Here is a 27,782-nt window from a genome sequence, read left to right as displayed (position 1 = left end):
CGAAGGGCTCTGAAGGCCCTGGCAGCAGAGCTGGACATTATCTTGTAAGGCGATGGAAGGCCTCTGCTGTATGTTCAGCACGACTGGATTAAATGATTTGATTTGCCTGCTGAAACATTACTCAGGCTGAGGTTGCTGCACTTCACACATTTCCAAAGGTGTGGCTGAGGGCAGGAGGACTGGAGGGAGGGAGACCAATCCGGGTGCGCAAAGACAGTAGAGAGTAGAGGGGACAATAACCATCATTTGTTCTTTCTAGCTTGATTCCAAATCAAAGAGAGTTTAATTGAAAATGAAAGAAACTTATCTAAAAAGAGGTCCTACATTACAACTCAGCCTGCTCTTTCCACTTAAATTTAAAAAACCCAAGTAGAATCATATTACAAGAGGAATAAAACTGCTTGTGCCTTTTGACCTGGTAATTCCATTAAGGGATTCCTAAGAAAACAACCTAGATGAGAGAGAAATAACTTTCTTCAAGGATGTTTTTAAATGTGCTACTCAAAGAGCCAACAAATGAAAATAATCCAAACATCTAAAAATACGGGATGGTTTAAATCAAATGTCCTCTATCAACACGACTAAATATTATACAAATGTTAAAATAACTATGGCCACGTATGGGAGAAAAAAAATCAGATTCCAAAACAATATACATCTGACCCATGATCAACAACATCACACGCTTTTGAACTGCACAGGCCCACTCACATACACATTTTTTAAAATGTGATACTGTAAACATATTTTCTGTTTCTTATGGTTTTCTTAATAACCTTTTCTCTAGCTTACTCTATTGTAAGAATACATGACATAATACATATACAAAATAGCATTAATTATGTTATTGGCTAAGTTTTTGGGGAGTCAAAAGTTATTTGTAGATTTGCAAATGCATGGGGAGAGGGAATGTCAGCATCCCCTGCATTATTCAAGGGTTGGCTGTAAACACAACTACTACAACCTAAGTGTCTACTATGTGTCGGGCCCAAGGTTAGATTCCGGGAATACGAAAATAAGATGTGGTCCCTGTCCTCCAAGATGTGAGTCCACTGGGAAAGCCAGACTCACATTATTACAACAATGTGAGGAATTCTCAACGAAGTTGGGCACCATGAGAGCCCAGAAGAGGATCTGCTTGACTTAGAGCTAACACACCAACAAACACAAATATAGACACTAAAATCAATGGCAGAACTCGGTTACAAATCTGGATGACCCAAACATGTACGTGTTAGTTTTGCTGGATTATCCTGAGCATGAACAGAAACCATAGGACACTCACATCCCCAAGAACATCTGCATGGAGCGCCTTCAGAATCCTTGGACTCTGGTTTGAGAAACAAGATCTAAACACAGGAGGGGCGGCAGTGGAAGGGAAAGACAAAGATTCACCTAACAATATTTAGGTTCTGATGAGAATTGAGAGAGAGAAAGTCAGAGATGATGTCAAAGGCGGAAGCCTCAACATCTGGAAGAATGGCAATGGGGCTCCCCCAAATAAGAAACCTAGAAGGAGGATCTGGTTTGAGTGAGAAAATAAGTTTCATTTTTGAGAGTTTGAGGAACTTTGGGAGAAGAAAGGTAGAGGTATTCAAAATTTTGCTGGAAATTTATCTCTGGAGATTTGGAGCCAACAGGCAGAGACTCAGCAACCAAAGTCATCTTCTGGAGATCGCTGAAGATAGAAATGAACGTTGAACAACAGGTATGAACATATTCAACATTACTAAACGTAGAAGATATATCCCTTTTAGTCCCGTCAAATATTTCGTAAGCATTTACTTACTTTCAAAGTAGTATATCCATCAAATTAATAAAATTATGGAATAATAAGAGAAAAATAATTAATAAACTATGGAATTAAAGGGTCACCTATACACACAGATTCAATATATCAACCTCGTATTTTTCCATGGAAAATATTCTCAGACGTGTGGGTGGCTCCCAGGGTCCTGGGATCAGGTCTCACATTGGGCTCCTCCCCCTCGGAACAGGGAGCTTTCTTCTCTTTCTTCCTCTGCCTGCCATTCCCCCTGCTTGTGCTTGCTGTCAAATAAATAAAAATCTTAAAAAAATATTCTCCCTTTTTAATTTTTTTTAAAGATTTTATTTATTTATTCATGAGAGACACAGAGAAAGAGAGGCAGAGACACAGACAGAGGGAGAAGTAGGCTCCATGCAGGGAGCCTGATGTGAGACTCGATCCCGGATCTCCAGGATCACGCCCTGGGCTGGAGGCAGATGCTTACCGCTAAGCCACCCAGGTATCCCTCTCTTTTATAATAAATGTAATTTTGAAACTCAGTGGGATTAATATAATTAACATGAAAGCTAAATTTTTCTGCAGTAATATATTCATGACCATCTTGTTACCAAGCCTGTGAACTTGAGATAAGAACTGCGAGGATTCTGTCTTATATAAATGTCTAATAAGATATCTGGAAAAATAGCCAATATCTAATATTTGTAAAGGAATTTGGCAAATGGGGGAATACTTAAGCATTAGGAAATTGCAAAAGTACTCTATGAAAGCATTTGCATGTAAGTACATACTACCAAGTTCAAGGTTTGGAAACGATCCAGGTTGCCAATGTGGAGGTGGATGCTTTCACTCATTTGAAACCTACAATTACTCATATGTAAATCAGTGGCAATGCAGAAAATGTGAGAAATTCAGAATCAATTTATCTTTTTACTACTACTGAGTTTCTTTTTGTGTTTGTGATCTGTATGTGCCAACATCACAATTGAGCTATTTCCATAAATAATTCAAAAAACATTTTCAATGATGATTTTTGAGTAACAAAACTGGAAAGGATATTGTCAATCTGTCGTACATTCATGGGGTGCTGAATCTCACGCTCTTCCTTTCACAAACGTGCTTCAATGCACAGAAAAAAGTGAAAACTACACTGTACATAAGAGGACTGCAAAGGGAGAACTAAAAGGGGAGAAACACAATTTGGGTTCATACACTAGGTTGACATCAAAACACCTGTGTTCCTACTTCCACTTGCTGAAAAAGACATTCCCCAGGAGACAAAATGAAGATTAATTCTTGTTCTTTGTCATCTTCTCTCTTCTGATTTCCTTATTGTCTATGAATACAAATCCCCAGGCATTTAAGGGAGAGAATTCAAGCTAGGATTAAGAGAGCAGTATGTAAGAGTACCTACTTCTGGGTGTGTACATACTTCTGGCCTGGGTGGCTCAGTCCATTAAACATCCAGCTCTTGGTTTCAGCTCAGGTCATGATCTCAGGGTCCTGAGATTGAGCCCAGGGTCAGGCTCCTCAGTGGGCAGTCTGCTTGAGATTCTCTCTCCATCTGCCCCCCACTTCTAAAATAAAAAATAAATCATAAAAAAGAAAGGGAAGTATATGGTTTCCTTAAATCCATCAGCCAAACCTTATGAACAAAATAAAGCCACTCAAACACATAATTACCTAGGAGACCTATGAAAAATAAAGGTTTCTAGGTCCTCTCACAGAAATTCTGATTCAACAAGTCTGGGGTGAGACTGGAAATCTGTGTTTTCCCAAAGCTCCCCCACCCCCACCTACTCTCACCAACAATTCTAATAACCAGCCAGGTTTGTGAACCATCAACAAGAAATTACACTCAGACTTAGCACATGACTGTAATATGTCTTTCATAAGGACAGTATTTAGAGTTTACAAAAAGTGCCTTCACATCAACTGTTTTTTTTAAAGATTTATTTATTTATTTATTTATTTTTGAGAGAGAGAGAAAGAGAGAGAGAGAGAGAGGCAGAGACACAGGAGGAGGGAGAAGCAGGCTCCATGCCGGGAGCCCAACGCGGGACTCAATCCTGAGACTCCAGGATTGCGCCCTGGGCCAAAGGCAGGCACTAAACCGCTGAGCCACCCAGGGATCCCCCACATCAACTGTTTTATCCCCATTTCACAGATGGGGAAAATGAGGCTTATGGAAGTCCAAGGTTATATGCCTATATGCATCATACTTCACTTCAGATGCCACAGTGTAATGCTGTCCCAACCATACTATTATTCAAGCACCAAATTTCTGAGCACCAATGAACTCTTACCTGACCTCAGGTCTTACTTCACAGAGGAGCCATGCAACCAACCAACCAACTGTGGTGCACCTGGACAATTTGTGCACCTGTCCACAGTTCAGAAAAACCATCTACATCCTCATTAACCACTTTTCACTATATAAGCACTAAAAAAAAAAAAAAAATCTATTCAAAGGGAGCTTCAACACATTTGCAGAATGCACAGCTTGTAATATTCTAAAGTAATTCCATTTTATCACTTGTAATGAAAAATTATTTGAAGATAAGGAAAATAAGTGTATCCACTCCTGCAAAGAGAAACAATGTCCATACTCTACTAATTTCTGTAACATTCTGCTGAATGACAATTGCTTTTTTAATTCAATGCATAAGTTTCTAGTTAATATAACTTACCAGGAACCTCAAAAGATAGGAACAAGGCTTCTTACAATTGGGAAAAGGAGGCATGAACATAAAATTTTATTTTATTTTATTTTAATTTTTAAAAATTGGTAAGGGTGTGTATGCGTCTATGAGGAGGCAGCAAGTGAGACAGGAAGGAGACGGAAATGCCTTGGTCTGGGATAGGTTTCTGGTTTTCTGTCCTCGTAGCTCTGTGTAACTTATTGAGCATGGGCTATAACAGAAAAGGCTGGTTCACATACTAGAAAACAAATTGCAGACACACCTGGAACATAGGGGAATCTCTATTTATAAATTATGGCTCACAGCCCAAATCCAGTGACTTCTTTTTTAATGGCCTACAAGTTAAGAATGGTGTTAACATTTTTAAATAATTGGAAAAATCGGAGAATATTTTATAACCTGTACAAGTTATATAATTCAGATTCGTGTCCTTAAATAAAGTTTCAATGGGACACAGCCAAACTTATTTTATGTATCATCTATGGCTGTCTTCACACGACAGTGGCAGAGTTAAGCAGTTGTGACAAGGGTCCATATGACCTATAAAGCCTAAAATATTTATTATCAGCCCTTCAAAGAAAAAGTTTGCTAATCCCTGCTTTAAGGGGAGATGTTTGGTTGCTTCCTGAAAACTGACTTTGACCTAGCCTTTCCATGCTGAATATGAAAGAAAACACTGAACTTAGAATCATCTCAGATATATTTTCTTTGATACTGACCTAAAATGCATAGCACAGTCTAGATACTCTTCCTGGATGTCCCATCACTGAACTGACACCACTCCTGTGGTTTCCTAATCCAGAAGTAGGGGCAGGGTAGGGCTTCAGAACATACAGCTCCATTATTAGAATGACAGATGTCTAAAGAGAGGCAGCCAGGCATACTAATCCTGCACGGCCCTCTGCATGGGCCATGTCTGAGCCCTCCTTTCAGTACGGAATGGATAGCTTTACCCAGTCAACAAATACTGTGGCCATTTTCCCAGCACTCATATTCAAAAATAGGAAATGCAACATATAAAGTATAATTCAAATGAGAATGAATGACAGGAGCTGCTATTGCCCCCCTTCCACTGAAGGCAGGAGGGTAGCTTCTCAGTGTCCAGACAGTTCTGGTCCATTACCAGCAACCTAATTTCTGCCTAATTTCTGAAGCATGAATTAGGAAGCATTTGCTATTGTTGCACCAGTCAGCTAATTCAATTGTCAGAACATTTCAAACCTCATAATTGAGACTGGAAAAAGTGGGAGTCTCACTCCTTTGAACTGCCTGTTAGACTATTCCATGTCACAGCTTGCTTGGCAGTAGGAATAAGAAAAATTCTCCATTAGGAAATTAATGTTTATAAATACCCTGGAATGCCAAAGAATAAGCATAATGATTTAGAATAAATGTAACCAGAGTTGCTTATTATTAACTTTCCAAGTACATTTTTTAATTTGTGGCTTTATTACACACATTGATCATTGGTTCAACTTTTTTTTTTTTTTGAGCATTTGATATTAGGTTTTTGTCTTTCTTGTGTATACTGGCCCAAACCTTAAAGTACTTTGCTCACATTTCAAGCATTTAATCCAGAAAAAAAAAAAAAAAGATGGCTTTGAAGAGTCAATGAAGTATATGCAAAATACGTAGTATATGCAAAATACTTAGCACAGTGCCTTGCATGTAGCAAGCATTAAGTAAATGGTGGTTTTTATATTAACAAAACATGCCAACAACTATGCTAGAGAAAGAAGTCTATTTTGAAGTAACACTAGCCTACAAAATAAAGATGTTCAAATGCACACAGGACCTAATTTGAGGTGACACCCTGTCTTATTTCTAAGGCTTAAGGGCCTAGTTATTGGCCAAATTTCAAAAGACCTCACATAACTATTTACATTTGTGATCAGAATCTTCCAAAGTTGGGGACACCTGGGTGGCTCTGTCAGTTAAGTGTCTGACTCTTGATCTCCACTCAAGTCTTGATCTCACAGTCGTGAGTTCAAGCCCAGCACTGGGCTCCATGCTGAACATGGAACCTACTTAAAAAAAAAGAAAAGAAAGGAAAATAAACCTCCAGGGTCACAATTAGCAGCAATCTCACTCTCACTAAACCTTGTACTTGCAGACTGTGGCTATACTGTTAGTTGTTGGGCTTGCTGAGGATCTGTTCTTTGAGGTTCTCTTCTAAATAAGAAGGGGCACAAGGCAACCAAGAGCAAAGGAGAACAGAGGCAAGAGATGGTGCTCCCAACAGTCTCCTCTTCTTCTCCCCAAGGGTAAAACACTGTCTAGTATGTCAGGGAACTGCAGGGTTACTTATTTAGCTAATACAAGATGAGATTCCTTTGATCATTCAGCAGGTACTGACTGAGCCCCCACCGAGGGCCTGCCATGGCTCTACACACTAGATACATCGATGAATCAAAAAAACATACTTGAGCTCACCAAAGTGGAGTGACTGACTCCACCTATGTGACATTAGTACAAATAAGGAGTAACTAAGATCTTTAAAAAAAAAAAAAGGGCACACACTTATACATATATGGAAACTTGACATTTGACAAAGGTGGCATCACACATGGGTGGTGAAATGACAGATACTCGGTAAGCATTGATGAAGCAACTGGTTATCTATATGGGAAAAAACTGAGCCCCTATCTCGCTTAACATTAAATTTAATTCCAAGAGGATAAATGGTCTAAATAGTAAAGGCAAAATTTGAACTTTCAATAGAAAACACAGGGGGGGCGCCTTGCTGGTTCAGTTAGTTGAGTGCCTGCCTTTGGCTCAGTTCATGATCCAGAGGTCCTGGGATCGAGTCCTGCATCGGGCTCCCTGCTCAGTGGGGGAGCCTATCTCTCCTTCTCCCTGCCGCTCTGCCTGCTTGTGCATGTTCTCGTTCTCTCTGCCCCCCACCTCCACCCCCCGTGTCAAATGGATGGGTAAAATCCAAGAAAGAGAGAGAAAGAGAGAAAGAAAGAAAGGAGGAAGGAGGAAGGAAGGAAGGAAGGAAGGAAGGAAGGAAGGAAGGAAGGAAGGAAGGAAATGAATGAATGAACACAGATCAATTTCTTAGCAGGCATGGAAAGATTTCTTATGGAACAAAAAGCACAAACCACAAAAAAATGAACCGATTACTTCCAATACGTTAACATTCATCAAACTATTCCATTTAGAAAAAGACACAAACTAGAAAACTCTATTTGCAGCTCAGTAAGAAAAAGTACAAAAGAAAAATGAGTAAAAGATACAAACTGATAATTCACAGAAGTGAAAACTCAAATGGCCAATGGATACATAAAAATACATTGGACTACACTCGAATATGTAAAAATATGTTCAGGGTGCCTAGGTGGCTTAGTTGATTAAGCACCCGACTCTCGATCTCAGCTCAGGTCTTGATCTCAGAGGTCATGAGTTCAAGCCCCACACTGGGCTCCAGTGCTGGGTATGGAGCCTACTTAAAAAAAAAAAAAAAAAAAAGTTCAATCACCAGAGAACCACAAATTAAAATCATGATGAGACATTTGACTTGTGTCAGATTGGCAAATAAATTTAATGTGTAACAGTACCACATGTTCGGTAAAAATATAGGCCATTCATAAACTGCTCATAAACCTCTTTGGAGGGAAGTATAGCAGTAGGTGACCTGACAGTATGCTTGCCCTACAGTCCCTCTACTCCACCCCTACGTGCCCTAGCACCCACAAACAAGTACATATACAACGGGCCGAGCAGCACAGCTTTGAAATAACCTAAATATATGGCAAAAACAGAAAGGACAGCTTAATTATGTAGTATTCCATTACATGAATATACTTAGTTCTAAAAATGCACAATGAGCTACTGATATCAGATGGATAAATCTCATATACGACGTTGAGCCAAAAATCATATGTGTGTGTATATATGTAGTGATATATATACATATAAAGTTTAAAGACATGCAAAATAATAGCAAAATAATAGCACCGCTTAAGGATATATGCATATGTAATAAAAATATTAAAGTGCATAGATATGTTAAATTCAGGACAGAAGCTTCCTCTGCTTGGCAGGAAAGTACTGGGAGAGTGCCATCTCTACTGGGGTTTTTTTTTCCTTTGTATTAGGATCTTTCATTGAGGTATAATTTACATAGAGTGATATGGATCTTAAGTGTACAGTTCAAGGAGTCTGACACACACACCACGTAAACCACAAATCAAGAAGTGAAAATTTTCAGCACCCCAGGAAATTCCTTCATGCCCCTTTCTAATCAGTCCTCACCAGCAACCACTATTTTGATTCTTATCACCATGATTTGGTTTTTCCTGTTCTAGAACTTCACATATATGGAACCACAGAGTGTGCACTCTTTTGTGTCTAGTCTGAGATCCATCCGTGTTCATGCATAAACAGAGTCTGTCCTTTTTTTTTAAGATTTTATTTATTCAGAGAGAGAGAAAACATGCAAGTGGGGAGAGAGGCAGAAGGAGCGAATCCCAAGCAAACTCCCTGCTGAACAGAGCTCCACGTGGGACTCAGTCCCACAACCCTGAGATCATGACCTGCGCAAAAACCAAGAGTCAGATGATTAACTGACTGAGCCACCCAGGCGCCCTAGTCTGTTCCTTTTTATGGCTAAGTAGTATGTGTTCTATTTTATAAATGCACTACAGTTTATCTTCATCATTTTTTATTTTTAAATTGCGGTAGATACATAAATGTCGATGTATTATTCTTTATGCCTTTTTTGTATTAATTTAATATATTAAATATTTCCCCTTTTAAAAAGTATAAGCTGGGCAGCCCTGGTGGCTCAGCAGTTTAGCACCGCCTTCAGCCCAGGGTGTGATCCTGGAGACCGGGGATCGAGTCCCATGTCGGGCTCTCTGCATGGAGCCTGCTTCTCCCTCTGCCTGTCTCTCTCTCCTCTCTCTCTCTCTCTCTCTCTCTCTAATAAATAAATAAAATCTAAAAAAAATTTTTTTTAAAAAGTATAAGTCACAGAGTGCTAGAGATTCTCTAGGACATAAACCTATGGGTAAAACAGCTGGGTTGTAGATTATGTATATTGTCAACTCTACTACACGTTGCAGATTCCAATTTACGACCACAGTCCTACTGAATCAGCAACTTAAAAGGTGTTGCCCAGAATATGTTCATTTTTAACAAGCTCCCTAAGTGATTCTTTTGCACGTGTTGGTTTTTTTTTTTTTTTTTTGGTATAACATGTTTTATAAACCACTGTTTATAAATACAATATGTATTCTCTGTGTTCTGTAACTCTAATGGCTTCAATCATTACTGCCTATATGCCAATAATTCACACATTTTTATCTTTAAATAACACTTTATCCTGCACTGTAGACCTCAGTAATCGTCCCCTGTAACTCTCTCTACATGAGTGGCCCCCTGGTTGCTCCAACTCCAAGTACACAAACAGAGGCAGTCTGCCCAGGGCCTACTCCTCAGCCTTCTCCAGAGGTTTAGGTCTCAGTTCGTAGCACCACCATGTTTTTACCAAACCAGAAACCTGAGAGTCTGTCATTCTGCAATCCTCTCCTCCTTTATCCTCCACATCCTATTTGTTACTAAGGGTTGTTCATTCTACTGCTAAAACAGCTCTTGAATAGAACAGGCGTCTCCGTTGCCTCTCCATCTCCTTAGTCCAGGTCATTCTGGGTCATTGCTGCAGCCTCCTAACTAGTCTCTCTACCTCCGATCTCACTCCTCCAGTCCATTCCCCCCTACCTTGTGGCCAAAGGAACCTTCTGAAACAAACACTGGATTTTCAAAAATGTGCTTAGGACCTCTCAATGGCTTTTCATTGTCTTTGGGACACTCAACATAACTTACAGAGCCTTTCATGGTCTGGCCTCTCCCTACCTTTCCAACCTCAGCTCTTGCCATAACTGCCTTGCTCTCCATCCTTTTAGCTACTCTGAATGTATCTCGCTTCCCTAAATGCACCATTCCTCCCTCTCCTTTTGCATATGTTGTTCATTCTACCTGGAATGCAATCCTGCTTCTCTTTCCCTGGCTGCCCCTGCTCATCCTTCAAGTCTCAGCTGAGCAGTCACTTCCTCTAGAAGGCTTTTATGAGCCCCCCAGACTAGGTAAGGAAATCCCGCTACAATACCCTAGCAACTTGTTTTCCCTTTGCAACAGATTATATCATAATTCACAAAACTGTTCATTTTCTCAGAAAGACTACAAATTCTGTGAGATCAGGGTCATGCTTACCCACAATGGATTCCTAGCACAAAGTACAAAGTCCATTTTAAATAAATAAAAAACAAATAAATAAAATCTTTAAAAAAAAAAGAAAGATATATATTATATGCAACATTTATGTTTTACTCTTCCACTGCTGTGGCAATCCTCATCTGCCACCAGAGAAAAAGTCCATCAAAAGCAGCAAGAAGTACATGCAGAAGAATGAAACCAGACCACTTGCTTTCACCACATGCTAAAATAAACTCAAAATCCAGTAAAGACCTAAATATGAGACCTGAAATCACAAAAATCCTTGAAGAAAAATAGGCAGTAATTTCTCTGACATCAGCTGTAGCAACACATTTCTAGATGTGTCTCCTGAGGCAAGGGAAACAAAAGCAAAAATAAACTACTGGGACTATACCAAAATAAAAAAGCTTCTACACAGTGAAGGAAACTGTCAAAACTGAAAAGCAACGTATAGAATGGGAGAATATATTTGCAATCGACATCTCCAACAGAGGGTTAACATCCAAAACATATAAAGAACTTATACAACAAAACACCAAGAAAACAAAAAATCAAATTAAAAAATGGGCAGAAGACATGAACAAGGATTCCTCCAAAGAAGACATCCAGATGGCCAGCAGACACATGAAAAGATGTTCAACATCTCTCATCAGGGAGGTGCAAATCAAAACTACAACCTCACACTGTCATAATGGCTAAAATCAAAAACACAAGAAACAACAAGTGTTGGCGAGGATGTGGAGAAAAAGGACCATCTTGCACTGTTGGTGGGAATGTAAACTGGTGCAGCCACTGTGGAAGACAGTGTGGAGGTTCCTCAAAAAGTTAAAAGTAAAACTACCCTATGGTGCAGTAATCACACTACCGGGTATTTGCCCAAAGAATACAAAAACACTAATTCAAAGGGATAGATGCACCCCTATGTGTATAGCAGCATTATTTACAATAGCCAAATTACGGTAGCAATTCAAGTGTCCATTGATTGAGGAATGGATAAAGAAGATGTGGGGTGTGTGTATGTGTATGACAGAATATTATTCAGCCGTAAGAAAAATGAAATCTCACCATTTGCAACAACATGGACGGAACTACAGAGTTCTATGCTAAGTGAAATAAGTCAGTCAGTGAAAGACAAAGGCCATATGATTTCATTCATACGTGGAATTTAAGAAACCAAACAAATGAGCAAAGGAAAGAAAAAGAGACATAAACCAAAAAAATGGACTCTAACGATAGAGAACAAACTGATACTCTAGAGGACAGTTGTGGGTGGGTGGGTGGGTGAACTAGGTGAAGGGGATTAGAAGCACACTTATGAGTACTGAGCAATGCACAGAAGCATTGAATCACTATATTATGCATCTGAAACTAATATAACACTGTATGTTAACTACACTGGAATTAAAATTAAAACGTTTAAGGGAGGGAGGACAAGAAATGGCGAGACTCAGAACTAGCCAGCGTGATTCTCAAACCTTAAAAAAAAAAAAAAGGAGCCCTATGTATTTTTCAACAGTGTCACACCTCAGTTACAAGAGAGGCACAACGCTTGAAATCTCGTTAGGATTACAATGATTGAATGGAAAGGCTTTTGGCAAAAGGATCGAACGTTTATATTTTTTGTGGTGGGATTTTCAGTCTAAGGCACAGCTGGGTACACTCAGCTGCTGCCAAGGATGGAGGCTGTGTGTGAATTCACCAGCAGTTCACCTAGAGCAAAAGCTCTCAATTTTAAATCCCCAACCCTCCAACTCACTTTTTGGGGGACATAAATATTAAAAACACAAATTCTGATGCCAGAATGCCTGCTTTAAAATCCCTGCTACATGATTTATTAGCTGTGGTATGCTGAGCAAATTACTTAGCCATTCAGCGTCTAACTTCCTCATCTGAAAATGGGAATAACACAGCACTTATTTCACAGGTGTGTTGTGAGGATTAAATGAGTTAAATACACATAAGGCACTTGGAGTAAGGGCTCAGCGCGTGTTCAACATATCTGGGGGGATACAACTAGGTTTAGAGAGGGAAGGACGTGAGACAGAACAGAGAAAACAGAAGCAAAAGAAATGTGCTATGTAATGATAACTGAGCGACTTGAATTCACTATCTTTCAAACCCCGAAAAACCTTTAATGCAGGTTAACCAGTCCAAGTCGAGGGCCTAGTAAATAGCTGAGCTGGATTAGGATCCAAGTTGTCTGTCTCCAGACACCAAGCCCTGAACCACTAAGAAATACTGTTTCCCATCTTCATATCTGACCTTGGGGAATGGAATTCCATCCCCAAGGTTGTAAAGGAGAAAGGGAAGCAAAAAGATTTAACAAATGGAAAGGAAGAAAGAATAAATACGGCCAGGCTCATCTACTTTCCCCATGTAAAAAAAGGTAAAGTGATGTTTCCCTTCATCATTCCTTCAGAGACAAAACAGAGCCTGCCCACTACCTTTGTAGACACTTTGAACTCAGTAAGCCAGGTTGGTATCAAAATCACTATTAAACATGTAAACAGATTCACAGATCCTTCTCAACCTAAATCCAAATGTGAAATGGGTATATGGGACATGAAATCCAAGAGTGGGCAGGAGAGCAGTGGACGGAAGCATTGGGGACACAGAAATCATGCATCTGTCTAGAACGGCAAGACCACAAATTCTGGTTTGGCCTGGAACGTCAGAAAAACAACTTAACATCCCTGAGCATCACTTTTTTCATCCGCATAAAGGGAAACAAGAACCGTCTCCATGGATAATAACTCTGATGCAGTGTTAGGAAGAAACAGACAGGCACCCTCATGCATGGAGGTGTAAACTGAGGGTAATCTGGTAATCTCTCTCTTTCTTTTCAATTTAACAAACTTATAATGTGCCAGGCGCGATACAAGTCACTTTAAAAATTAACTTATTCAGAGCACTTGGGTGGCTCAGTTGGTTAGGGGTCTGCCTTCAGCTCAGGTCATGATCCTGGGGTTCTAGGATCGAGTCCTGCCTCTCCGGCTCCCTACTAGGCAAGGAGTCTGCTTCTCCCTCTGACTCTCTCCCTTGTAAGTAAGTAAGTAAGTAAGTAAATAAATAAATAAATAAATAAATAAATAAATAAATAAATCTTTTAAAAGATATACTAACTTAGGAGTACCTGGGTGGCTCAGAGGGTCATGATCCCAGGGTCTTGGGATTGAGCGCACGTTAAGCACCCTGCTTAATGGAGAGCCTGCTTCTCGCTTTCTCTGCCTCTCTCTCTCAAATAAATAAATAAAATCTTAAAGGATGCCTGGGTGGCTCAGCAAATGAGCATCTGCCTTTGGCTCAGGTCATGATCCCAGGGTCCTGGGATCAAGTCTCACATCCGGCTCCATGCAGGGAGCCTGCTTCTCCCTCTGCCTGTGTCTCTGCCTCTCTCTGTCTCTGCCTCTCATGAATAAAATCTTTTTTAAAAAATAAAATTAAAAATAAAAATAAATAAAATCTTTTTTAAAAAGATACAATAACTTATTCAATGTTTGTAGTAGAATGGTTTGCAAAAATGGTAGCAATAATCTCCTATACTATATCCCTATCTTTGGAGAGTCCTCTCCCACACAGACTCTGAGCTTGGCCATGAGATTGACTTTGGTCAGTGGGACAATAGCAAATGTGACACAGTCAGATGTCTGAAAAATGTTTGTGCTCTGGGTTTGCCCTCACCAGCTGCTCTTTGGAACCCTCAGACTACCACATAAAGAAACCTGAGCTCACTGACTGCAGCATGAGATTCCATTTCATGAGGTCCCTGCCGGTCAACTAATCTGTCAACTACCAGACATGTGGGTGAGGCCAGCCTAGATCCTCCAGCTACCGGCTGACCTAGCAGGTGACCAGAGATGCATGAAAAAACCCAGCAGAGCTCAGCTGGGCTGGCCCAAACAAGAGGAGCCACCTAGGCAACCTACAGACTTACGAGCTAAGTAAAACAGGTTTAAGCCAGTAAGTTTGGGGGTGATTTGTTATGCAACACAAACTAATACAATCCTCATATCAATCCAATTAGGTAGATATTATTATTCTTCCTATTTTATAAATCAGATGACTGAGGCAAAGAGAAGTTGACTTGCACAGGTTGTAAACAGCAGAGTTAAGATTCAACCCCAGGTAATCTGGCTCCAAGTCTATGCTATTACTTGGAGACATTACACATATTTAAATATATATTCTAAATATATATATTTCTCCTCTGTATATTCTCTATACTACTCTGCTTCACCTAACAAAAGTAGTTTTTTCTTATCAGTTGACTCAGAAATTTATCATACAGATACACTCACACACGTAAAATCACGTATGTATACGATTATTCCCTGTAGCACTGCCGATAATAGCAAAAGACTAGTACAAACAATCCTAGTGCATCCACACAAAGGTATCCCATATGCAGCCATAAAAGGAACCAAATAGATCTACAAATACTGATCTTAGGTACAAGGGAAAAAAGCAAAGGCACTTATATGCTACATTTACATTTGTGTGTAAAAGGGGGGGGGAGTATGAATATGTAACTGCTTATACATGCACAGATTATTTCTGGAAGGAGACAAGAAATGGGTTTAACATCAATTACTTCTGGCTAAGCGGAACCAGCTGGCTGGGCAACAGAATATGAGGAACAATTTCCACTGTAAATATTTTCATATATTTTGAATTTTTATACTGTATGGTTGTATCACCTATTAATTTTAACTTAAAAGGCTGTTCTGAACACGAAGGGAGATGATAAGTGCCTGGCATAGAAAAAGCAATCAATCGATAGTAGCTACCATTAAAATTACTTTTCTACAAATGATTTCTAATGCTAATACAAATAATTTTTTAAAGTAGCCGATGGTCTAAAATTCCTGGCTCTGCACAGGAAAAGAGCTCATTTTGGATGCAAAAGTAAAGAAGGAAACATTAACCAGCTAAGAGAACAGGTGAAAGAAGAACCCAACATATGGCTTCCCCGGTGGTCATGACATAAGGTTCAAAGCACTGGGCAGGGTGGGAAAGCCCCCCTCTCAGCCTCTCCCCAGAAAAACCCAATTATTGGGCATCCTCTGTGCTCCGACTTTGTGCATTCTCTATGCACCTTTTCTTTCATTCAGCAACATCAAATGGAAGTAATTACTTTCTATTCTAACAGTGTGTCTGCCCTCCCTCTGCAGTTACCGGTCTACAAACGGTTGAAACGCTGCCACATACATGTGCCAAACTGCTAAATTATCTGCTTCTCTGGAACCAGAAATGATCTGGGGCAGGAGCAGGCAATTTGCAGGCAGCAGAAAGTAATAGCAAAAGCCAGGGCTTTGGTACAAATCCCAACTCCAACACAGAGCTGAGCAGCTAGAGCAAGAGACTCAACCTTCCAGAGTTTATCATCCCATCTGTAAAATGGTGACTGACAGTCACTATTTCACAGGAGTCTTGGGAACACATGTACCACGGTACCGAGTACAGAGTAAATGTTCACAAAATGTTACTTTCATTATCACTGGGGGCATTCCAACTGAGGTCCAACCACCTTTTCTCCATCTTCCTCTCCTTCCTCTCTCTCTCTCTCACACACCCCAACAATGAGCAAGCTTCGGTGTACATTAAAGGACTCCCACCTCTCCCTTCCACATTAGCAAGTCCATGCTACCTCCAAAATCCATCCAGTCTCTATACCTCTCTCTATCACACCTGCACACAAAGGTGGTCTCTCTACCATGACCATCTCCATTCTGTAATTCATTCTACACACAATAGCCAAGTAGATCTTCAAAACAAGTAAACCAGATCATATCACTGTTCCTCTGCTTAAAATTCTCTAAGTAACATTCCTCTGCATTTAGGCCAAAATCCACATTTCTTACCATGGCCATCAAGTCCCCATAGAAATCGGTCCCTATCTCTCCCTCCAACCTCACTTCATTCTACTCATTCCATCTTGTGTACACTCCATTCCACTTCAGCCCCAGGATCCTCTTTCAGTGTCTCACACAGGCCAAGTCTATTCCTGCCTCAGAGCCTTTGCACCTGATGTTCCTCAGTCTGGAGGACTCTTTCCCCAAACCTTCACACAGCTGACCTCTCATGTAATTCATAGTTCAAATATTAACTCCCTAGGAATGTCTTCCTTGACCACAGAAACTAAAATGGCTTCACTCCCTGATTTACTCTGTATTTCGTTATCCTGCTCTTATTTTCTTGATAGTACTAATCACTATCTAAAATTAATCGTGTATTTGTTTACTTCTTTACTGTCTAAGTTCTCAACTAGAATATAGCTTCCAAGAGTACAAGGCTCTTTGGCCATCATCTCCTCACTGCACTCCTAGAGCTTAGAAGGGTACCTACACACAGCAGGTGCTTAATCTATTTGCCTTATGGTGGTGGCAGTCGTGTTTAAAATGCAAACTGAGTGGGCAGCCTGGGTGGCTCAGCGGTTTAGTGCTGCCTTCTGCCCAGGGCCTGATCCTGGAGACCCGGGATGGAGTCCCATGTCAGGCTCCCTGCATGAAGCCTGCTTCTCCCTCTGCCTGTGTCTCTGCCTCTCTCTCTACCTGTGTCTCTCATGAATAGATAAATAAAATGTTAAAAAGTAAATAAAATAAAATGCAAACTGAGAGCTCCAGTCCCAATGACTCCATTTAATAGGTCTGAAGTACAGCTCAGGAATCTGCATTTCTAGTAAGCATCCATCTTTTTCATCCTTAAACGAACAAGATGCAAATCATATTTTAAAATACTCGGGTCAACACTCTCCATCACCAAATCTTGCTTCTCCCTCTAACACATCCCATCTAGCTTTCCTTAATTAACCCGGTGACGCCAAGGTAAAAGAAGGTTGCTGACCCCTGAATTCGGAGTTCAAAAAAGTGACCCCACCTGTTTCCATTCCTGCCACTCCACCAATGCCAGGAATGCCAAACCAGCTGGCCAGCCTGGCTGGAGTCCTGTCCTCCGCAGAAACACCTGAGCAGGTTTGGACTCACTCCAAAAGGTAAGGTGAATTTCCATGCCAGTTCACTAACAGACTTTCCAGAGGCAGAGGCAGCGGGGGCCAATTCACTCTTGCTCTACGCGCCCCCCAAACACCACTCCCACTGCCCCCGTCAACGTGCACAAGACTTGATTCTGCACCGGCTGCAAAGCGGCAGGCCAGAGCTCCCTTTAAAGCAAGAGGGCAGCTGAGAGAAGTCTCTGAAAAAGCCACTGGGTGACCAAACAGGCACGTACACGCCCTCCCGCAGGCAACCTCGCACTCCCACCCGAGAAATCCACAGGCTCTGGCGACAAAAAGTCTTACTCTGTTTTTCCCGTGTCTGCTCACCTTTGTCTCTTTAGAAAACACCGAGCGCCCTTGCCTCGGCGCCCGACCTGTCCCTGGGCTCGGCCTGGAGGCCCGGGAAATGTCAAGGGTGCCCCTGGGGCTCGCAGGCGTCCGCCAGGGCTCCCCGCCGCAGCGCTAGAGCCGAGCGCTAGAGCCGAGCGCACCCCGCGGCCGTCCCCGGGGAGCCCCCGCCGCCCCGCCGCCCCGCCGGCCCCGCGCACCTGCTCCCCGACTGGGGCTGCGCCCCACGCTCCCCGCGGCCCGCACCCCCAAGCGGGCCCTCCCCGAAACTCACAGGCTCGCGCGCCCGTCGCCGCCCCCCGGCTCCAGGGCGCACCCTCCGGGGGACGCGCCCCGGGCGCCCGACCGACGGCAGAGTTTACGCGGCGGCCCCGAAGGAGCGCGGCGCGGAGCGGCCCACGCGGCGGCGGCGGCGGCGGGGCCGGGCGGGAGAGCCCCGACGGGGCCGGGAGGGCGCCCCCCGGCCGCCAGCCCCCGCCCCCCCCGGCCCGCCCCCCGCCCCCGGCCCTCGCGCCCCCGGGCCACGCGCACTCACCCTCCGCATCCTGCCGGCGGCCGGGCTGGGCGCCGCGAGGCCCGGAGCGCCGTCCCCCCCGCCCCGCGCACACACACACACACACACACACACACGCGTGCGCCGCGGCCGCCCCGCGTGCGAGCTCCAGGCCCTGCCGCCCGCCGGCCCCGCTCGTCCCCCCGCCGTCCCGCCCGGCCGGGGGGAGCCAGGTCCGCGGAGCCGGAGGGGCTGGCGGCCCGGGACGGGAGCTGTCAGCGCCTTAAAAGTACATCCCTTCGCCCGGCGCGTGGGAGGGTGGCCCGCCCGTGTCCCGGGCTGCTCCTCCAGGTGCCCTGGTTGTCCTGAGCATTCGGAGGAGGGATGGGGGAGGGTTAAGGGTGGGAAACAGCACATCGGCCCGGGCTAGAGGAAAGACCTCAGGGAGCAGAGATGGTCTAGGCTTATCCAGGAGAATGGGTCTGCATCCCCATGACTGCAAAACCCAGGTCTTCCCGGCAAAGCTCTGCGTGCAAAGCCTCCTCTTCACAAGGGGCCTCCCCACCCAGGCCCCAACCCCGCCAAACAACAGGGAAATCCTATCCCCAAATGCTAATGCCTCCTGAGAAAAAGAGGAGGGAAGCGGGACATCTTCCTCCTGATCATGAAAACACTGCACACTCCTGAGCCAGGGGAATGCAGGATTCAAATCTTCAAGAACGAGAGTAGGATGGAAGGATGTGAGTCTTCGGGGAAGAAACCTGGACTTTTCCCGATTTGCCTTCCGCTGAACAAAGTCAATCAAATAGCACGAAATTCGAGGCAGCCTGAATTCAGGGGGAGTGGGGGTGGTGGTGGTGGAAATCCCTTGTTTACCAAAGGATCCTTTGAACAGCATACAAAGACTCCTGCGTTTTCAAACCAGGCTGTAGCAGGTAAGCAGCAGACAGCGGTGGGAATGCAAAGGCCTGTGCTGGATAAACACGACAAATGTTCCGGCTTTTACATCGCGTGGATGCCAATTATCGTGGCAGATCACCACTTATCAGCGCTGTCAAAGGAATATGGTTATAATTTTCTAACATTGATAGAGTGTCAGCAGTACTATAGAGACCAAATGTTAAACAGACTAAATAGCTTTATGATCTAGTAATAAAACCATTTTCTCTTGATTTCTCTTTGTTGCCTACCTGCACAGATAAGAGGGGTGGCTGAGATATCAGGGAGGAAAAAAATAAGGGAATTAATGAAGCCTGCTAACCACCTTTTTACTTTAACTTACGCTTGACATACAGTAGAGGTTTTTTTTTTTTTTCTCTTGATATGAATCTCTTCAGATTGGCCTTTGATGTTTTGCTTTCGGGGAAATAACAATTTCAGTAAGGCTCCAAGAGGGCAGGTGATTTGCCAAAGATCACACAGCTTGTTAATGGCACAGCTAGGATTGGAACTCAGGTCCACCCACTTAATCCCCACATTTGACTGCCCTCCTGTGCTCTGCCTCAGAGAAAAGCAGTGGGAAAATGTTAAAGTAAAAACACAAGCTCTTGAAATAAATCAGTCACTTCCTATCTCTGGGCTTTAGCTTTCTCATCTGTCAAATGAGAACTTAGATTAAATAGATCGAAGGACCTATTCAGAAGTAAAGCTCTAGAGGATGACTATGTGAATATTCTGTTCTTAGTATTGTAGGAAATCCTAACGTGCAGGTACCACGTTAGTCACTTTGGTTTGTGTGGTATCTTACCACAGCCGCTTCTCTTACACTGCTTGTGCTGCTTCCTGCAACACCACCTCTTCCTCCTGCTTCTAATGCATGTTCTTCCCTTTGTGGATGCACTAATCCAATTAACGTTAATTTTTTATTTAACTCCACTGAGACCTCTGGAGTGAGGGAGGTAGTGTCCGTTAAGGAATTGTTAGTTTGAACTTCCAGCATTAGTTAGCCTGCATAATTTTTAGACTCCCTTCAGAAACCAAGACTATTCAACTGTACAGCATAAATGACAACACATCAAACACTAATGAAACACAGTTCTACTGCTCAGCTACGGAAATCCCCGGGTCTCCAATGCTATCATTAACTAACTTGAAGAACCAATTTCAAAGTGAAACCAGACTGAGTCAAGATTTTTCTTTTTTGAGGGTGAGGAGGAGGGTCTTATGTTTAAAGCATCTTCAGAATGCTTTAATGATCAGAGTTATGTCTCCAGTTGCTCCTGTCACAGCCTGATTGGGCTTCTAAAATGTGACATTATTGTTTCCTTGAAAACCACCTAATATTTGAGAATAGGATACATTTTTTTCCTTTTTATCCTTTTTCTTAATTGTGTAACAACATCTTTACCAGTCACAAATAGTGATACTCAGCCCTCTTGATCTCTAGGCTGAATTCATAAGTCTCTGTCTTAAATGCAGCAGGAAGTATACTAGGACAACCTAACTTATTTCATTCATTATTAACATAAATATAACAATTGAGGCATTGGATATAACAATCGAGCAAAAATGAACCAGTTTGCAATTTCACATAAAAAGTAAAAAAGCTGGGATCCCTGGGTGGCGCAGCGGTTTGGCGCTTGCCTTTGGCCCAGGGTGCGATCCTGGAGACCCGGGATCGAATCCCACGTCAGGCTCCCGGTGCATGGAGCCTGCTTCTCCCTCTGCCTGTGTCTCTGCCTCTCTCTCTTTCTCTCTCTCTCTGACTATCATAAATAAATAAAAAAAATAAAAAATAAAATAAAATAAAATCTTAAAAAAAAAAGTAAAAAAGCGGGGATCCCTGGGTGGCTCAGCGGTTTAGCGCCTGCCTTTGGCCCGGGCATGATCCTGGAGTCCCGGGATCAAGTCCCACGTCGGGCTCCCTGCATGGAGCCTTTCTCCCCCCTCCTGTGTCTCTGCCTGTCTCTCTCTCTCTCTCTCTCTCTATGTCTATCATAAATAAATATTTTTTAAAAAGTAAAAAAGCAATGAAAAATTTGATTGACTTTTTATAAATAAGAAATGTTACCAATTAGCATAACTTCTTTTTAGTCTGCCATCCTCCATTTGGAAATGCATTAGTAATTAAATGTTGTTTTTCTGTGCCATATTCTAAGTTAGAACCCTTCAGAAGTCATCTATTAAATACTTACTACAGGGCACATATTAATGGTTGAATCAATTCATATTTCCCTAAAACAGATGAAGAATGATTTCAAGGGATCAAAATGATCACAACTACACATATTGAGCACGTTCTATGTCCTAAGCACTGTGACAAGCCATTTCACATGGATCATTCTGTTTCATCTTCACAGAACCCTACCAAATAAATATTATCTCCATGTGATAGATTAGGAAACCAAGATGTATTGAGATTAACGCTTTTCAAAGGTTGCATTGCTAATAAGTGCTGAAGATCTAACCCAAATCCCTCAGACTCCAGAGCCTATGAGATTAACCAGAGAAAACTGCATGCTAATGTATCACCAACTCTTCTCTCTCTGGAATGTCTTCAACACAGTGAGCCAGGAATTTTATATCCAGTAAAACTGACTTTCAGGTATCTATACTAGAATAGAATGAAATTAAGTGAGAAAGGATTATTTTTTAGCTATTTTTTAAAGATTTTTATTTATTTATTCGTTCATGAGAGACACAGGGAGAGAGAAAGAGAAAGAGGCAGAGAGAGAAGCAGGTTCCATGCAGGGAGCCTGACATGGGACTTGATCCCAGGTCTCCAGGATCAGGCCCTGGGCTGAAGGTGGCGCTAAACCACTGAGCCACCTGGGCTGCCCGAGAAAGTATTCTTAGAGAAAATGAGTCCTTTAAAAAAATGTATAAGATTTGAATTGGAAGAGTGAAGAATATTCTTGATAGAGGATAGCAGCATGACCAACAACCCGGAGGTCATGACAGTAAAAAAGACTGGATCTCCTAGTGAATCCTAGGGCAGATGACTAGGGAGGCAAGTCTGGTGGCCAGTTAATGAGGGGCTGGGGATCCTCAGCAAGGTATCATTATTCTATTCCAAATTTTTAAAAAAGATTTATGTATTTATTTGAGAGACAGAGAGCACAAGCTGGAGGGTTAGAGGGAGAGAGATTCTCAAGCAGACTCCATGATGACTATAGAGCCTGACACAGGGCTCCATCCATTGACACTGACACCACCACCTGAGCCAAAACCAAGAGTCAGACACTCAACTGACTGTGTCACCCAGACACCCCTCCCTTCCAATTTTTTATTGCATATTCACAGTCACTCAAAACTATTCATTTATTTTACCATTGAAGGCCTGCATGGTTGCTATACCATTTCTTCTCCTATTGTCCTTGTCAAGGCCTTTTGGACTTCTCTGAGCACTCCACTGATCCGTGTGTGTGGCCTAAAGATGCAGGGGTGGAGTGGGAAGAGCTTCCCTGGAGCTATGTATAGTCTTTGTCAAAGGAATTTGATTCACCACTTTCCTCTGAGGTTTTGTGCCAGGATTCACTCCCTACCAGATACTTGGAAAGACAAAATTGACCCACACTCTCACCTCTAGTAGTATTTCCATATTCTTTTCTACTCTTTGTCCAAATGCGTGTGTTTACTTGGCTATCTCTCCTGCTAGACTCTGAGTTCCTTTAAAAAAGGGATGTAATAATTAATAATTCTTCTTAATAATTCTTACATAACTAGGGCCTATGACAAAATAGGTGCTCAATACATGTTTAATAAATGAATAAATGATGTTAAAAACATAATGTAGTCTGCTATTCCCCTCAACAGTTTTCTATATTTTCTATATTGTTACAACAAATAGTTTTCTGTATTTTCTTTAAAATTACCTTACTTAAAAAAAAATAAAATAAAATTACCTTACTTTTACTTGACTTTAATAATTACACAATTGGCTGCTTAATTATGCACATCATTGATGTATTATCATTTTAAACATGTTACCATTTGAGTTGTTTCTGCTGTTTCAAAATTCCTTGTGAGTTAGTAGGTAAAGTGTGACTTGGTATAAAGAAAATTTGGAAGAGGATAATGTGAACATAATCTGGATCAAATGGTCCAGAGGTAAGGAGACCCAGTTAGGAGGATGACCTCAGTCACAGAAGAAGAAGCTGATGAGGTGACCAGAGCCAGGACTAGGATGCTGGTTGTGGAAATGGGAAGGAAGAGACAGTTTCCACATACACAGCTAAAGCTGGAAAGATGTAGCCATGGATTTACTCCCAGTGGGACTAAATGTATGACAGATGGTAGAGACTGTCCTGTGATGAAGAGCATTATTTTAGCACCATGGACAGGTCCTGGATTGTCAGGGAGGGGCTCTGGGTGGTATGGACCATTATTGCTGTCAGAGCAATAGTAATAAAATAAGTAAATAATTTTTAAAAATTATTAAGCATGTGCTAATGAAAACTTTATATGCATTAACTTATTTAATTCTCACAAGGAAACAGGCACAGAAAGGCTATAAAATGTCCACCAAGGTCACAAAGATAGCAAGTGGCAGAGGTATTTCTGAACCCAGATAGTTGGGCTTCAAAACCTACTATATCATACTCTAAAAGGCAATTATGATCAAGTATGATAAATGTTATGAAACAGAAGTATCAAAAAAGGGATATTTGAAGTATTTGGAGGACAGGGAAGAGAAGAGTATTCTGGGAAAGTTTCTCAGAGAAGAGATCACTGGAACTACGGGATTCCACCAGAGCAGAGAGGACCAATAGGCCACCTGGAGCCCTGTGTTGAAGGGTTCTGAAACCATACGCAGGCTCAAGAAAAGCCTCCTGGGTGATCAGTTAGCAAATGAGGTGGATGATTATGGGAGACCTAAGACTAGAAGGTAGGTGGGCCAAACAATGAGGATCTTGTATGTAAATTAAGAAGTTTAAGCATTTCCCCTAAAAGCTATGAGAAACCACTAAAGAGATTTAAGCAAGATGTGGCAGATAACATCTGCACTTTAGAAAAATCATCCTAAGATTTTAGAGTAATGATAGCAGAGTAAAGCATGATCACAGACTCCCCTTTTCCTAATACCTAATGCAATGACCAGAGATGAGCATGGAGAGAGGGCAACAAACATTTCCTAGGTAAGTTGTTAAGACCAAGGAGACTTATCCATATACGAGTGGAGCTACCCCTCTTAAACAAAAGTGAGGGGAAAGAAAATACACAGTGATAATGTAAATAGGGTTCAGTCAAAAAAGGGAGGGATAGGCAGGAAGGAAGATAATGAGTGAACTATGAAGAAATCAGTATGAAAGAAAACATAACCTCAAGATACAGGAGATTCCCAGGGAGTGCTTTGCACTATCAAGCTCTTAAAATATGAACCTGAGAAAATAAGATCTCAAAATTGAGCCAATGAAATGAGAGAGGCAGAGTAAAAAGGGGATTTCAGAACTAACAAAATGAATCAAGAACTGAAACAAAACCATTATATATCTAATATATAAATCAGATATGCCAAATACCAGGAAAGACGTGGTTGAAAATTGAATTAATGGCATGGATAAAAGGCTTGAGATAATTATGGCAAATCCAAAGGCAAAACACAGAGGGAATAAAGCAATTAGGAGGGAGATAATAAGAGAACCAGCAGATAATCAAACATAAAGATATGGGTGTCCCTAACTGATGTAAAGAATCCAATAAATGCAACAAAATATGCATTCAGAAACACAATACAGGAACGTTTTTCTCAAAATGAAGGATGAACTAAATCTGCAGAGGAAAAGTTCTACTGTATGTCAGAAAAACACAACTTTGGACAAACATCAAGACATACCCTGGTTAAGTCCCTAATTTTTAAAGGAAAATAATTATTTAAACATCTGGGCAGAAAAGGTAAATCATCCATGAAGATGCATGTAAAATTTCCAAACAACGTCAGTGCCAGAAGACAATGAAGCAATGTCTACAGAGTTTGGAGAGAAAAAAGTATGGCCTAGGAATATGATGCCTAGCCAAAGGTAGATGTGTTTTGTTTTGTTTGTTTTTTAAAGATTTTGTTTATTTATTCATGAGAGACGCACGGAGAGAGAGAGGCAGAGACATAGGCAGAGGGAGAAGCAGGCTCCATGCAGGGAGCCCAACGTGGGACTTGATCCCGGTCCCCAGGATCAGGCTCTGGGCTGAAGGTGGTGCTAAACCACTGAGGCCCCCTGGCTGCCCGAAGGTAGATGTTTTAAGCATGAAAAAACTAAAGAGAGTAAAACGTCTACACGTCCTTCTTGAAAATATCTAGACAGTCAGGACCAGGAGATAAATTTTTTTTAAAAAATTCAGGAACAAAAGAAAATAAGAGGTAAAAGTGCTGTGGATAGGCAGGCAAGGTATTTAAATACAGAACTAAGACCCAACAACTGGTGAAATTCTAGCTGTGACACAAAATGTCAATGTTATAAATCCTGACAAAGTAAAACAAATTAGAAAGATTTTTTAAATCAGGGGGTGGGAGATGGAGAAAGGGAGGAAGCAAGATGACCTTATTTTTTACCTGCAAGGAAACAATTGCAATCATCTAAAATTGAAACAGCCAACTATATACAAAAAGACAAAAATTAAACAATATTTTTTTAATTTTAAGATTTTATGTTTTTATTTGAGATGGAAAGCAAGTGAGAGAAAGAGATAAAGAACATGAGCGGGCAGGCATGGGGGGAGAGGGAGAAGGAGAAGCAGGCTCTCTACTGAGCAGGGAGGCCAACATGGGGCTCCATTCCAGGACCTTGGGATCATGACCTGAGCCAAAGGAAGACACTTAACTGATGAAATGAAATGGAAACACGAATCAGGAAAAATACAACTTCAATATCTTTTTTAAAAAATATTTATTTATTCATGAGAGACACAGAGAGAGAGAGAGAGGCAGAGACATAGGCAGAAGGAGAAGCAGGCTCCTCACAGAGATCACACCCTGAGCCGAAGGCAGATGCTCAACTGCTGAACCACCCAGGCATCACTAACTTCAACATCTTAATGATTTCCTAATTATTTTTTTTTCTTAGCCTAAAGAATGTCTTGTAAAACACTTCTTCCATGGTGGAAAAAAAGTTACCTGAAACTGAATTACTTATATGATCATAAAATTCCTTCTGTCTCTCTCACATTTTACTTTTACATATGAGTAGAGACTCAGGCCCCTGAGATCAAGAGTCACAGGCTCTCCCAACCCAGCCAGCCAGGTGTCCCGAGAGATTTCTTGAATTATGTTAGCATTCATTATTTCTGGGGGGTGAGGTTCTTTCAGTTTTACTGAGATATGACATAACGCTATCTGGATTAAGGTGTATGACATACTGATTTGATATATGTAATGTATTGCAAAATGATTATCACAATAAGTTAACCTCCATCACCTCACATAATTACAAAGGCAGGGTTTCCTTCTTTGGGGATGATGAGATTTTGAGGAATATCTTTCTACTCTTCTCTTTGTATTTTCCATATTGCTGAGATTTTTGTTAAGGAACAGATATTTTTATTTAAAAATAATTACTTTCTTATGTAAAGGAATTTGCTGCGCTATATGATTTGACATGGAAAGATTCTGTGATATATTGCTGAGTGAAAAGGCTGGTTTCAAAATTGCATCTGCAGTACAATCTCATTCCGCTAAAACCTACATTATCATACATGGGTTCTGTATGCATTAAAAAGTAAAATGCTAAAAAAAAAAAAAAAAAAAAAAAAGGTCAAACGCCAAAAATGTTAACAGTATTTATCTCTAAAGTTGGGGTAGAGAATTAAGGGGATGGTTAATCATTTCCCAGTATCATCTTCTAAAACTTTTTATTTGAAAATAAAACACAGATACACAAAAAACAAGTGTGTTAGATCTATTAAGCTCTAAGGTGAACATCCTTGCCACCACACCCAAGTTAATAGATATAACCCTGTCAGAGAACCCAGAAACTATTCTTGTTCCCCATCTGCTTCCTCCCCACAAAAGTAAACATTATCCTAACTTTTTAGGTACTCATTTCTTTATATTTCTTTATAGTTTTATCATTCAAGGATACGTGCATTTCTGGATGTTGTATTCATGTTTTACACTTTGATATGTTGTCTCTTTTTTTTTTTTTAAGATTTTTTTAACTTTTTAAAGTAATGTCTATACCCAATGTGGGGCTTGAACTCACAACTCTCACACTTCACCAACTTTAATTCCTTTCTTTTCCTGTATCTGTTGAAGAAACCCAAGGCATTTGTCTTGTCCAGTTCCCTACAGTCTGGATTTTGCTGCTTGTGTAGTTATGGTGCATTTCAATT

The 27,782-nt window shown here is 41.4% G+C and overlaps 1 protein-coding gene across 1 annotated transcript in view; it reads right to left on the bottom strand.

Annotated features, from left to right (window-relative positions):
• The window catches only part of TMCC3 (transmembrane and coiled-coil domain family 3), a 259,266-nt gene extending 240,680 nt beyond the window's left edge, over positions 1-18,586 (bottom strand). Inside the window, exon 1 of the mRNA XM_041738250.1 lies at positions 18,564-18,586. Within this exon, the coding sequence (XP_041594184.1) occupies positions 18,564-18,572 (9 nt within the window). The 5' untranslated portion in view covers positions 18,573-18,586. The remainder of the gene's footprint in view (positions 1-18,563) is intronic.
• Positions 18,587-27,782: the final 9,196 nt, after the last annotated feature.

This window comes from Vulpes lagopus, chromosome 23 (assembly GCF_018345385.1).
Source record: "Vulpes lagopus strain Blue_001 chromosome 23, ASM1834538v1, whole genome shotgun sequence".
Classification (NCBI taxonomy): domain Eukaryota; kingdom Metazoa; phylum Chordata; class Mammalia; order Carnivora; family Canidae; genus Vulpes; species Vulpes lagopus.
The sequence above is the reverse complement of the archived record's forward strand: the minus strand, read 5'-3'. Positions and strand labels throughout refer to the sequence as shown.